Consider the following 12,500-nt stretch of genomic DNA (forward strand, 5'->3'; position numbering starts at 1 on the left):
GCAGGTTTGGGGTGATGCAGGTTAGGAATAATGCAGGTTAGGGGTGATGCAGGTTTGGGGTGATGCAGGTTAAGAATAATGCAGGTTAGGGGTGATGCAGGTTTGGGGTGATGCAGGTTAGGGGTGATGCAGGTTTGGGGTGATGCAGGTTAGGGGTGATGCAGGTTTGGGGTGATGCAGGTTTGGGGTGATGCAGGTTAGGGGTGATGCAGGTTTGGGGTGATGCAGGTTTGGGGTGATGCAGGTTAAGAATAATGCAAGTTAGGGGTGATGCAGGCTAGGGGTGATGCAGGTTAAGAATAATGCAAGTTAGGGGTGATGCAGGTTAGGGGTGATGCAGGTTAAGAATAATGCAAGTTAGGGGTGATGCAGGTTTGGGGTGATGCAGGTTAAGAATAATGCAAGTTAGGGGTGATGCAGGTTAGGGGTGATGCAGGTTTGGGGTGATGCAGGTTAGGGGTGATGCAGGTTTGGGGTGATGCAGGTTAAGAATAATGCAAGTTAGGGGTGATGCAGGTTTGGGGTGATGCAGGTTAAGAATAATGCAGGTTAGGGGTGATGCAGGTTTGGGGTGATGCAGGCTTGGGGTGATGCAGGCTAGGGGTGATGCAGGTTAGGAATAATGCATGTTAGGGGTGATGCAGGTTTGGGGTGATGCAGGCTAGGGGTGATGCAGGTTTGGGGTGATGTAGGTTTGGGGTGATGCAGGTTTGGGGTGATGCAGGCTAGGGGTGATGCAGGCTAGGGGTGATGCAGGCTAGGGGTGATGCAGGTTTGGGGTGATGCAGGCTAGGGGTGATGCAGGTTTGGGGTGATGCAGGTTTGGGGTGATGCAGGTTAGGAATAATGCATGTTAGGGGTGATGCAGGCTAGGGGTGATGCAGGTTTGGGGTGATGCAGGTTTGGGGTGATGCAGGTTAGGGGTGATGCAGGTTAGGAATAATGCATGTTAGGGGTGATGCAGGCTAGGGGTGATGCAGGTTTGGGGTGATGCAGGTTTGGGGTGATGCAGGTTTGGGGTGATGCAGGTTAGGGGTGATGCAGGTTAGGAATAATGCAGGTTAGGGGTGATGCAGGTTTGGGGTGATGCAGGTTTGGGGTGATGCAGGCTAGGGGTGATGCAGGTTTGGGGTGATGCAGGTTTGGGGTGATGCAGGTTAGGAATAATGCATGTTAGGGGTGATGCAGGCTAGGGGTGATGCAGGTTTGGGGTGATGCAGGTTAGGGGTGATGCAGGTTAGGAATAATGCAGGTTAGGGGTGATGCAGGTTTGGGGTGATGCAGGTTTGGGGTGATGCAGGTTAGGGGTGATGCAGGTTTGGGGTGATGCAGGTTAGGGGTGATGCAGGTAAAGGACGACTGCGATTGATGGCGGAAAAGAGGCCACATTCATCCTTGGAGATGAGAACTCAGGCACAGACGTGTCCATCAATGATGAAGCTGTGCGTAACAGACGAATCGATCAAGTTTGTTTGGAACCAAGGAACTATAAAAACAAAAAAAGTGAAAAAATGAAATATTACTAAAACGTTTTTACACTCTCATGAGGTGTTTTTTAAGGCGTTCCGATAGAGAACTATATCATAAATGTGTAATGGAAACACTTTTTTTGCATTGACGCGTTCCCGTGTGACATAGGGGTCGTGACCAGTTCATTTCTGATAAAGTTGGTGCCGTGTGGAACAAACAACAGCAAATTTCAGAGTTTTAGAGGTGAAAATGAGGAATAAAATCTTCAAGAAGCCGTAGCAAATTGTCCAGAGCAAGTAGAAAACCCCAAAATAACGCTACGTGGCGACCTCGCATGCGCTGCAATTCTCTAAAAATCTTGTCACCTGAAAACTGAGGCTCATGCAGAAAACACTGTTCAATGAAAACAAACTGAGATTGTTGTTTGTTGAAACTCAAAATATAATTTTTATTTTGCAAAATAAATGTAATGGTTTTATTTCAGGTTCAGAACCAAAGAGCAAAGTTAAGATATCTGATATGAAAGATAAAATGTCAATGGAGAGATGATTAAATACGGTAAAGGAGTGGTGAATCCAGCAGAGGCGGAAAATCCTGGTAATTCTAATGTTGAAGCCTTTTTCTTGGTTAGTCCCACTGAATAGTGGTTTTCTTTTGGCTACCCAGCAGCTCAGTCCAAATCCTTCTGTTCCCTTCATACTGCTCCAGTAGAAACACTCTTCCATTCATTCAACAGCCCTTAGTTCTGCTGTTGGTTTTCTTCTATTTTATGCCATCAAACGTAGAAGTGATCGCCGACCGTTTGAGAGGGTTTTGGTTGCAGACTGGAGAATGATGTGAGTCTTGATGTCCAACCCCGCCCCCTCAACATTTTGATTGGATTAACCCTAACACTAACCCTAACCACGCCCATTTGACATCTAACTCCGCCCAATATCCAGGCCCGCCCCATTCTCCAGGCTGCAGCCGGGGTTATTGGACCATTCAGGACTTTTTTTCTGACCGCATTTCCTCCTGGAAGACGACGACTTTTCCAGTTTTTAATAATTCGTTGGACAGTTTTTAACCCAGTTTTAGTGGTTTCTGCGTCTCCCTAGATGTCTTCTCTGTTTGAAGCCATGATTTGACAGTTTTTTAATAGTTTTCTTCCACGACCACAGAATGTGTCTCTTTCCACATGGTTGTTGAGGAAAATAGGAAGCTACTCATTGGTGCATTGAAGCAGGAATGCAGTGAAAACCTGCTGGATTGTGGCTCTCGTAGGACCAGACTGAGTAACTAAGCCGAGGTAGATAGGCTTTTAAAATCTTTGGAAGGAGCAAAGAGTTCCAGTCACAATGAAATGCTGCATGTATTTGGCTCATCGGGAACAGGCTCTTTATCTGAGTAGGTTACTGTATGAAACAGAGATAGAGTGTGTCCATGTGTGGGAGAGGGAATAATGCGAGTGGGAGTTGAGATGTGGGAGTTAAAGAGGACTGAAGTGGTCAAACTGTGTAGCTGAATCTGCTGCTGGCTGTGATGATTCACACATATTCAGAGTTACAAGGCCGGTGAATCAGCCTGCTCCGAGGGAAATGCTCAGTGGTGGAGATACTGGTTCCTTCCTGGTTTACAAAGTTCCTCCACTTCCCAGTCTGCACACATATTACAGCGATTACAACCAGCTTTAAAACAACCTGTGATGAAACTACATGCTTCTCTCTGTCATTTAATTGGTTGTAGCTAGGCGCAGGGGTGAAAGTCTGCTGATATGGTCCAGTACGGTCTGGTACGGTCCATTATGGTCCAGTACTGCAAACCACTAAAAGATTCGTTGGTGGTACCAGGAAGAAGGGAGAGCAGCTCATTCAGAACCAGTCAGCATTGGACTCTGGGTCACAAAGCTGCAGCAAGCTACCGATTTAAAAATGAACTTTAACTCACTCTGAACTGCTTTTGAACTGTCCATGCTGTTCTGGTACATGCTGGACGGAGCCTTGGCCTCGTGTCTTTACATTCATTCTGAAATGGCCAAATTAAAATCAGTAGGAAAATAAGTTGCTGTGTTTTACGTTATTTTGCATTATATAATTATTTAATGACACAGAACAGCCTGCGATGGACTGGTGAGCTGTTCGGGGTGTACCCCGCCTCTCGCCCAGAGGCTGCTGGGATAGGCTCCAGCATCCCCACGACCCATCCTTGGACTAAGCAGCTAGGATGATGAATGAATGAATGAATGACGCAGAACAGCTCAGAAAATACTACATATAAACTAACAGTCGGAGATTTTAATGCTGCTAATGCACATCTTCTTTGAAACACAGTGGTTGCTATGGAGATAAGAACTGGTCCACAGATGTCAAGAGAACCAGGGTAGTTCCACCCTGGGTGTTTAGTCGTGACCTTATGACCTGTTCTTAAAGACTCGTGTTCTGCATGTTTATGTGTATGATTTCAATTATAATAAACTATTGAACATATTGTTTTTGATTGTTCAGATTGTTTTTAATGCCTGCCCTCCCCACAGACCTGCAGGTAGCCGACAGTAAAATGATGAAATGTTTTTATATGTTTGGATTTTGACTTTGCTGTTTTAAAATGTATAAAGTGAGAGAGATGAATGTTTTGGTAAACTACTGCGCCCCCCCCCCCCCCCCCCCCCCCCCCCCACCCGCGGCTTGGTGTCGTGTTTAATCAGTCAGTTTCTACCTACAATCTGTTTAAAAGAAGCAGAAGAAGAAGCATGGCTCTGCATGTCAGGTGCTGTTGTTGCCGCTTTGTTTACATCTAAAGCAGCATCAGGTGGATGTTGCAACTGAATCTGTTTCCCTCACGGCTACCAAACTAAAACTATGCTGTTAATCCAGGTTTATTTATATATTATCAAAACTGGAAAAAATGATCAATTTCTGAAATGCAAGAAAAAAAGCATGTTTGGGATAATTATATTTATATAGACACAAAAAAATAACAAAAACAGAAATATTACTGCATTGCAGTCATGGTTTAGTATTAATTATTCTACTTCAGAGGTGAGGAGGCTCCTTCATGGTTCAGTGGTAAAAAAAAAAGAAAAAGATATAAAACATGTAAAAATCTTCTCTCCTACCGTGTGCAAAGCAACGACCCCGCAGATGTTTTAAATATTGGCGATGGCGTGTGGGAGTGTTTTCACCTCGGTCTCATGTTGTAGCCGCTCAGATCTGCAGATAAAAGCTTTCATTGCAAACCGATGAACTTCTAACATACAAACACTCGGAGCATTACGAGCAGGGCAGAAGGTCAAACGAGATAAGGAGAGTGATGGCATTGTGCTGCCTTTTCATTTCGAGACCCCTCAATGGGTGATTGTTTCTGCTAATGTCACCGTCCTGTTAGCTGGGTGAGCCCTTAAGGTTACTCTCAGAATGGAAAGGGCTCTGACATTTCTCATCACGCAGCCTTTTTTCTCCATATCAGGTGAAAAAGAATGGTGTGAGTTTGTATAAAGAACTATTACTCCTGCAAAGGTTAGATCAGAGATCCGTGTGAACTCCAGGCCTGAAGAGACCCAGTTACAGGTGAACCAGTGAGGTGTAAAAAGCTGCCAGGACACTTTGCGTGATCACACATCCATGAAGATGTTGCTGAGATGCAGCAGAACCAGCATGTTTCCACAGACTGAGTGTAATGCAGAAACATGAGAGTTTTCAGATTGTCATCCTGTAAAACTACAGCTCCAGTGTTTGCTGCACCGTGACGTCACTATGGTAACCATCCCGGTTTGTTCAAGCTGCAGATCTTCAACTTCATGTTTTTTAATGGTTAAATGAAGTCAGTCATAAAGCAAACATGCTGCTGTCATTGTGGAGGAACTGCAACATCTTTCATCATCTTAACATCTGGACTGAATCCCTGATGATGGGAAATAAAACCAGCAGTACAGCATTTAGCAGGTTATCATATTTCTGTTTAGACATACATTATGTGTTGTATTCACAGCTTACCAAGCTGCTAATGTACTCAGACAGCTGTTGCCTGCAGAACTGCAGCCACACTGCAGAACTTTTTAACTTCATTCCTTTAAAGTGTGTCGTTTTTATCATCAACCTTGTTTTTTCAGCAGCAATAATCAGCAGATTTCAGGTAAAAGTTTCAAACGAATCCACTGATCCACTGGACATTACATGCTGAGATAAAAGACACAGTTATCCATCTGTCAAACACAGCTACAGTATAATGACCGTCTGTTGATGAGGGCTTTAAATGAACTTTTTAAACTAGCCATTAAAGCTGCTGTACTTTTAGAATAATGATGATCAATTTTTATGGGTAAAATAAATCAGACTGTAAGTGCAACTGAATGCATTTAATAAAAAATGTTTCTTTCAGTTATTTTTATGCACATTTTTGTTAGTTAAGAGCAAAAACTTGTTTTGATCTGAACTTATTTACAATGATCTACTTTCAATTTTAGCTTAGCAAACTGTTGTTACATAACCAATGCTAGTTTTTACAGCATGTCTGAAGGTTTTAAATAAACTAAAAGATGCGTCAAAATAAAATAAAAATAAAATGCAGTAATCTGAATTTAACATTTAATCCTGTAGTCATCTGAACTTCTCACATAATTAACTCATAATCAGAGATCTTTTCATGAGAACATGATCCGAACAGTCTCAGTCTGTTCTCGCTTCTCCTGATGCTTGTGGTCGTGCAAATTTCAGAGTTTTAGAGGTGAAAATGAGGAATAAAATCTTCAAGAAGCCGTAGCAAATTGTCCAGAGCAAGTAGAAAACCCCAAAATAACGCTACGTGGCGACCTCGCATGCGCTGCAATTCTCTAAAAATCTTGTCACCTGAAAACTGAGGCTCATGCAGAAAACACTGTTCAATGGAAACAAATTGAGATTGTTGTTTGTTGAAACTCAAAATATAATTTTTATTTTGCAAAATAAATGTAATGGAAATGCAGCTACTGACATTAGGTTTTATTTCAGGTTCAGAACCAAAGAGCAAAGTTAAGATATCTGATATGAAAGATAAAATGTCAATGGAGAGATGATTAAATACGGTAAAGGAGTGGTGAATCCAGCAGAGGCGGAAAATCCTGGTAATTCTAATGTTGAAGCCTTTTTCTTGGTTAGTCCCACTGAATAGTGGTTTTCTTTTGGCTACCCAGCAGCTCAGTCCAAATCCCTTCTGTTCCCTTCATACTGCTCCAGTAGAAACACTCTTCCATTCATTCAACAGCCCTTAGTTCTGCTGTTGGTTTTCCTCTATTTTATGCCATCAAACGTAGAAGTGATCGCCGACCGTTTGAGAGGGTTTTGGTTGCAGACTGGAGAATGATGTGAGTCTTGATGTCCAACCCCGCCCCCTCAACATTTTGATTGGATTAACCCTAACACTAACCCTAACCACGCCCATTTGACATCTAACTCCGCCCAATATCCAGGCCCGCCCCATTCTCCAGGCTGCAGCCGGGGTTATTGGACCATTCAGGACTTTTTTCTGATCGCATTTCCTCCTGGAAGACGACGACTTTTCCAGTTTTTAATAATTCGTTGGACAGTTTTGAACCCAGTTTTAGTGGTTTCTGCATCTCCCTAGATGTCTTCTCTGTTTGAAGCCATGATTTGACAGTTTTTTTCCACAACCTAGAGCACAATCTATCAACCAGTCAGATCTTAATGACTTTCACCTTCTCATTCATTGTTGGTATTCTCTACGACTTCCTTTCTTTAGTTGTAATTCGCCTTTTCATTGACATTTACATTATTTTTGTTGTCATTTCTTATTTTGTTTAAATTTCTCACCTCATTCGTGCTGCTTTGTTCAGGCAGTAGCTCGTAAACAACACCATGTACACTCTAAGTAAACAGAGCCTATAGATGTGTAAGTTTTACCCACATTTGGTGGGTTGGTGAGTTTTCATTCAGAATCCACAGACTCGGTACCTGACTAAACTTTGTCATTGGTGTAAAAGCTACACCAAAGATCTTTTACACCAAAAGCTCTTTGCATCTTAAAAATAGTCTTACTATTCACAGGACAATGAGCAGTGATGCACATTTGGTTTTACATTTCGGTTTTATACATTAAGTGTACTGAGTCTGGGTGTATTTAACTAAAACCAGGTACACTCTCAAAAATAGAGGTACAAGATAAGGACATTTCTGTACCTATAGGTACATTTTAAAGAAATGTTCTCTCAAAAGTACAATACTGGTCTTTAAGAGACCAGAAGCACACCTTCAGAGTACGAAAAAGGGTTCAAAGTGACATAAAGTACAAATTTGTACCATTTCGACCATAAGGGTACCTGCAGCATTGAAAAATGTTATGTTAATGGCTGTAATGTTACAAACTGGAGTAGAGTTGAGTGATGACAGTAGTACTACTTAACAGTCATTTACTACACCAGAAAATGAAGGTCAGATGCTGCAGACTAAGTGTACGGCTGGTCAGTATTTTGAGTTTTTGAAGATTATTTCTAGATTAAAGATAAGATAATATTGCTAAGTGGAATGGACCAGGCCTAATGCTGTGGAAAACATAAAAAACATAACTTGAAAAGGTGAGGTTGAACTTGATAAGGTACAAAAATAGACCAGAACTGAAGGGTACAGAAATGTCTCTCAAAAGAGTACACCCCCAGCGACAAGCATTTGTACCTTTTTAGGTACAAGCTGCTACCTCTATTTTTGAGTGTGAATTTGCTTGTGTAAAACATTAAGGATTCACTGACCAGGCCGGATTATAACTGGGACATCAGCGCCATCGGCTCGTAGAGTTTACTGTGGTTTTCAGCCTTGTGTCCATTAAAAGTTTCCCACCTGGAATACTTAGGTTTAATATCAAATCTCTTTGTCTTTTCAGACATTACCCCAAGACATCGTTCACTATTGTGGCCGACACACCAGAGAACCTGAGACTGAGACAGCAGAGTGAGCTACAGAGCCAGGTAAACACACACATGGCCATGTCAGGATGTTGGTTCATCTTGCTGTTGACCTCTGTCCTTCGCAGATGATGTCATACAGACTTAACGTCCTTGTAGAGGAATGACTGTCTAACCCCAAGCACCAAACTCTGAATATGTTTGCTTTTATTTCCTGGATGGTTAAAGTTGGGCTACATTTGTAAAGAACAGAGTTTGAGCTGATCGCTGCAGACTTATGTTTTCAGTCTTTGGTGACAGTAGCTGCCTGGCGGGTGGATTTGTTAGGAAGACGTGCGTCCAGGTCCTCTTAGATTAGTAACAACTCACAGCACCTGTCCAACCAATGTGGTCTAAAGCAGCTTTCTGGCTCATGTCACCGTCCCCGTGGAGCTGCAGGGGGATGAAAACAAACCCTCAGGTGCATCAGCAGAAGCTGCTCGGACACTTTATTTTACTGTCTCGCGGGCCGTGCAAAGGACAGATATTACCGAATAAACCAGCCACACTTCTTCACTGCACCACATGTCTTCATCCTCCACGTGTGTTTGCTTTTCCAGCTTGTTAAAGGCAAAAATAAAAACAATAAATTATCGGGACATCTTGTGAATTTAAGGACAGCAGCTTAGTCCTTATGGTACCTTAGGATTAGTTAAAGCAACGTATGTATGAAGCTGTGATGGTTGAGGTTAAGGAAAGGGGATGTGAAAGGAATTACGTCACTGAAGAACCAACACAGTTCATACAAAGCAGCCTGTGTGTGTTTCTCTGTGTGTATATATATGTATCAGTTCATCAGACTGCAGCACAAAAGGACAGATGTCCACTCAGCAGTCTACAGAAGAAGACATGCTGCTCCTCATGGGATGTGTGTTTGTGTAAAGATCATCGGATTCCTGTTTGCCATGTACAGACCAGGTTTACACATTTCTTCATCTTTTGTCATCTTTCTTTTGTTTCCTCTTAAATGTCTCAGCGAGATCATAAAATGATTTTATAATGTGATTTACTGCCGTTTGTGCATGTAAACGGTGTGCAAAAGCATCAAATATAACAGCAAAGCAGCTGTTCTCAGGAAGTCACTGCTCCTACGCTGTTTGTACTTCCCAATTTATTTCTGTTACCTAATTTCTTACTGTGAGGCGGTTGCGTTGTACAGAGGAACGCAGGTATTTTTAAAACCCCTGACTTTTCTTTGTGTTTGCACCTGTAATCCACATGCAAACCCAGTCACAAACCCATCCATCCATCCATCCATCTTCTGCCGCTTATCCGGGGTCGGGTCGCGGGGGCAGCAGCCTAAGCAGGGAAGCCCAGACTTCCCTCTCCCCAGCCACATTTGCCAACTCTGCGGGGGGGATCCCGAGGCGTTCCCAGGCCAGCCGAGAGATGTAATCCCTCCAGCGTGTCCTGGGTCTTCCCCGGGGTCTCCTCCCCGAGGGACGTGCCTGGAACACCTCACCAGGGAGGCGTCCAGGAGGCATCCTGACCAGATGCCCGAGCCACCTCAACTGGTTCCTCTCGATGCGAAGGAGCAGCGGCTCTACTCTGATCTCCTCCCGGATGACTGAGCTCCTCACCCTATCTCTAAGGGAGAGCCCGGCCGCCCTGCGGAGGAAACTCATTTCAGCCGCCTGTATACGAGATCTCGTTCTTTCGGTCACGACCCACAGCTCATGACCATAGGTGAGGGTAGGAACGTAGATCGACTGATAAATCGAGAGCTTCGCCTTCTGGCTCAGCTCCTTCTTCACCACGACAGACCGGCGCAGAGCCCGCATTACTGCAGACGCCGCACCGATCCGTCTGTCGATCTCACGCTCCATCCTTCCCTCACTCGTGAACAAGACCCCGAGATATTTAAACTCCTCCACTTGAGGCAGCAAGACCACAAACCCAGTCGAGCTAAAGTGCAGGCGGCAGCAGAGAGTGAAATGACCGCCTGTTGCTGTCTTACTGTCATAGTAAATAGATAAAATACATAGAATACCAGTTTCTGAATAATACAGCTGCTGATATGCTGTTTCTCTTCAACAAAATGAGCCCGCATGTTCTAAATCCACCACTAAGCATATTCCACAAGTGTTTTGGTTTTTTTAGCATTGTACAGAGGAACACAGGTATTTTTTTTAACCCCTGACTTTTCTTTGTGTTTGCACCTGTAATCCACGTGCAAACCCAGTCACAGCCACTTTAACAGGATCTTTACATGTTTGCATTGATTTTTCACAGAAAATAAGGACCGCAGAGAGTAGAGCATGTTGAGAAACACAGAAAACACAGAACCCAGCTCCACTGTCTCCAGTTTGGGAACTGCTGGTGGGACGGATTTGACAATGAGCTGGTTTTTTGGGTTTTTTTTGCTGAAGAACAGTATAAGAGTTTTTATTTGTTTGGGTCTTTGCATGTGGGTTTGACTGAGCGGCATCATCCACACCAGGGATCACCAATCCTGGTCCTCGACGGCCGGGATCCTGCAAGTATCTCAGCTGCAAAACACCTGATTCAGATCTATGTGTATTTAGCAGACATTAGCAGACCTTGTCTGAGTCTGAGACAGGAGTTTTCCAGAAGAATCACCTGCAGGACAGCGACCCTCGAGGACCAGGATTGGTGACACCTGATCCACACATTGATGGGCAGGAAACTGTTCTAAGATCACCTGCCAGAGTTGTGAGAGAGGTGGCATGTGCACTGTGTCTATATGTCATATGGGGACAGGAATTTTCTAGTGAAGTGCTGCGAGGATGGGATTTTTTTTCCTCCTGGGTTCAGATTTTAAAAATACTCAGAGAATAAGCCTTTCCTGCTCCATTTATGAAAACTATCTCTTCGCTTGGACAGTTTGGTTTTACATAAAGGTGATTTTTACAAAATTCCACTTTCAAAATGATTTCTGGCTTTCCGCTCAGGTTTGATTGCCTCCTGTTTTCAGTGACTAAACTACTGTACTTGGGATCATTGTGGGGACAAACGTTGATGCCTGTCTGAAACTGGCAGTAATGACGTTTGCCCACTGCCGGTGTTACTCACTGTGGATTTTATTTAGATTTAATTTACTTTAGCTGGTTGCAAAGCTTTTGGTGGCACATAGCCTTGTTTAACATTATTTAAATAATATGGAAGGACACTGTCTTAAGTATGCTTGAAGTGGGAACCTCACCGGCAGAGGAACTCTTAATGACCGAGTTTTTCTTTATCCCCTAAGACCACCACAAGATAAACCCTCTTCATCCTGTTTTTCTTGTGCCTCCTCCTCCTCTTTTACTTCTCCAATCACGCCTCTGCCACCACTGGAGGTCATATTAAAGTCACTTTACATTAGTGCTACAGCTTGAACGTTCTAGTAAAGAAAGTTGATTATAACAGACAATGACATGATGCAGTATGAGTATACTTGCATCTTCATTAGACACAGTGGGAAAACCCACATATGCTCAGCCTGACCTACTTCTGCCGTGCTACAGAGGAGTGGATGTGACACCATCATGTGACTTGCTGAAGTTTGCTGGTGTTTCACAGCCAAAGCAGCAGCTGACATGGAGAAGCAAATAAACAAAACAATCAAGACAAAATCACTGTTAATTATAAAAATACATTCGCAGAGTTATACATCAAAAACTAAATGCTCATAATATAATATAATATAATATAATATAATATAATATAATATAATATAATATAATATAATATAATATAATATAATATAAAATAATATAATATAATATAATATAATATAATATAATATAATATAATATAATATAATATAATATAATATAATATAATATAATATAATATAATATAATCACTTAGTGCATAAAAGCATGTCGGAAAAACAAAGTGTGCTGACTTTACTTGAAAAGAGGCAGGTAAACAGACTGAGATGAAGATAAGCAACAGCCATGAGACCAATTCCAGGGCTTCTACTCATAAATATAAAGTTATAATAAATATAAAGTTATATCTGGATAAAACTTTCCGAGTAAAAGTTGATGCAAATAAATGATAAAAACCTGATATGTTGCCAGACATCAGCTGACTCTTCCAAAATTCTGTTTCATTCTGGATGTTTCTTAGCTTTTGCTTCCTGCTAACATGCATGCAGGAATCCAAGAAATGCAAG

At 42.5% G+C, this 12,500-nt stretch overlaps 1 protein-coding gene across 1 annotated transcript in view; it reads left to right on the forward strand.

The window, feature by feature from the left end:
- Positions 1 to 12,500, forward strand: part of nebl (nebulette) — a gene marked incomplete at both ends in the record, with an annotated part of 173,050 nt that overhangs the window by 42,415 nt on the left and 118,135 nt on the right. Inside the window, one exon of the mRNA XM_079259727.1 lies at positions 8,317 to 8,401. Coding sequence (XP_079115853.1) covers positions 8,317 to 8,401 — 85 coding nt within the window. The remainder of the gene's footprint in view (positions 1 to 8,316; positions 8,402 to 12,500) is intronic.

Source organism: Telmatherina bonti (assembly GCF_933228915.1).
Source record: "Telmatherina bonti genome assembly, chromosome: 20".
In the NCBI taxonomy this organism is placed as follows: Eukaryota; Metazoa; Chordata; class Actinopteri; order Atheriniformes; family Telmatherinidae; genus Telmatherina; species Telmatherina bonti.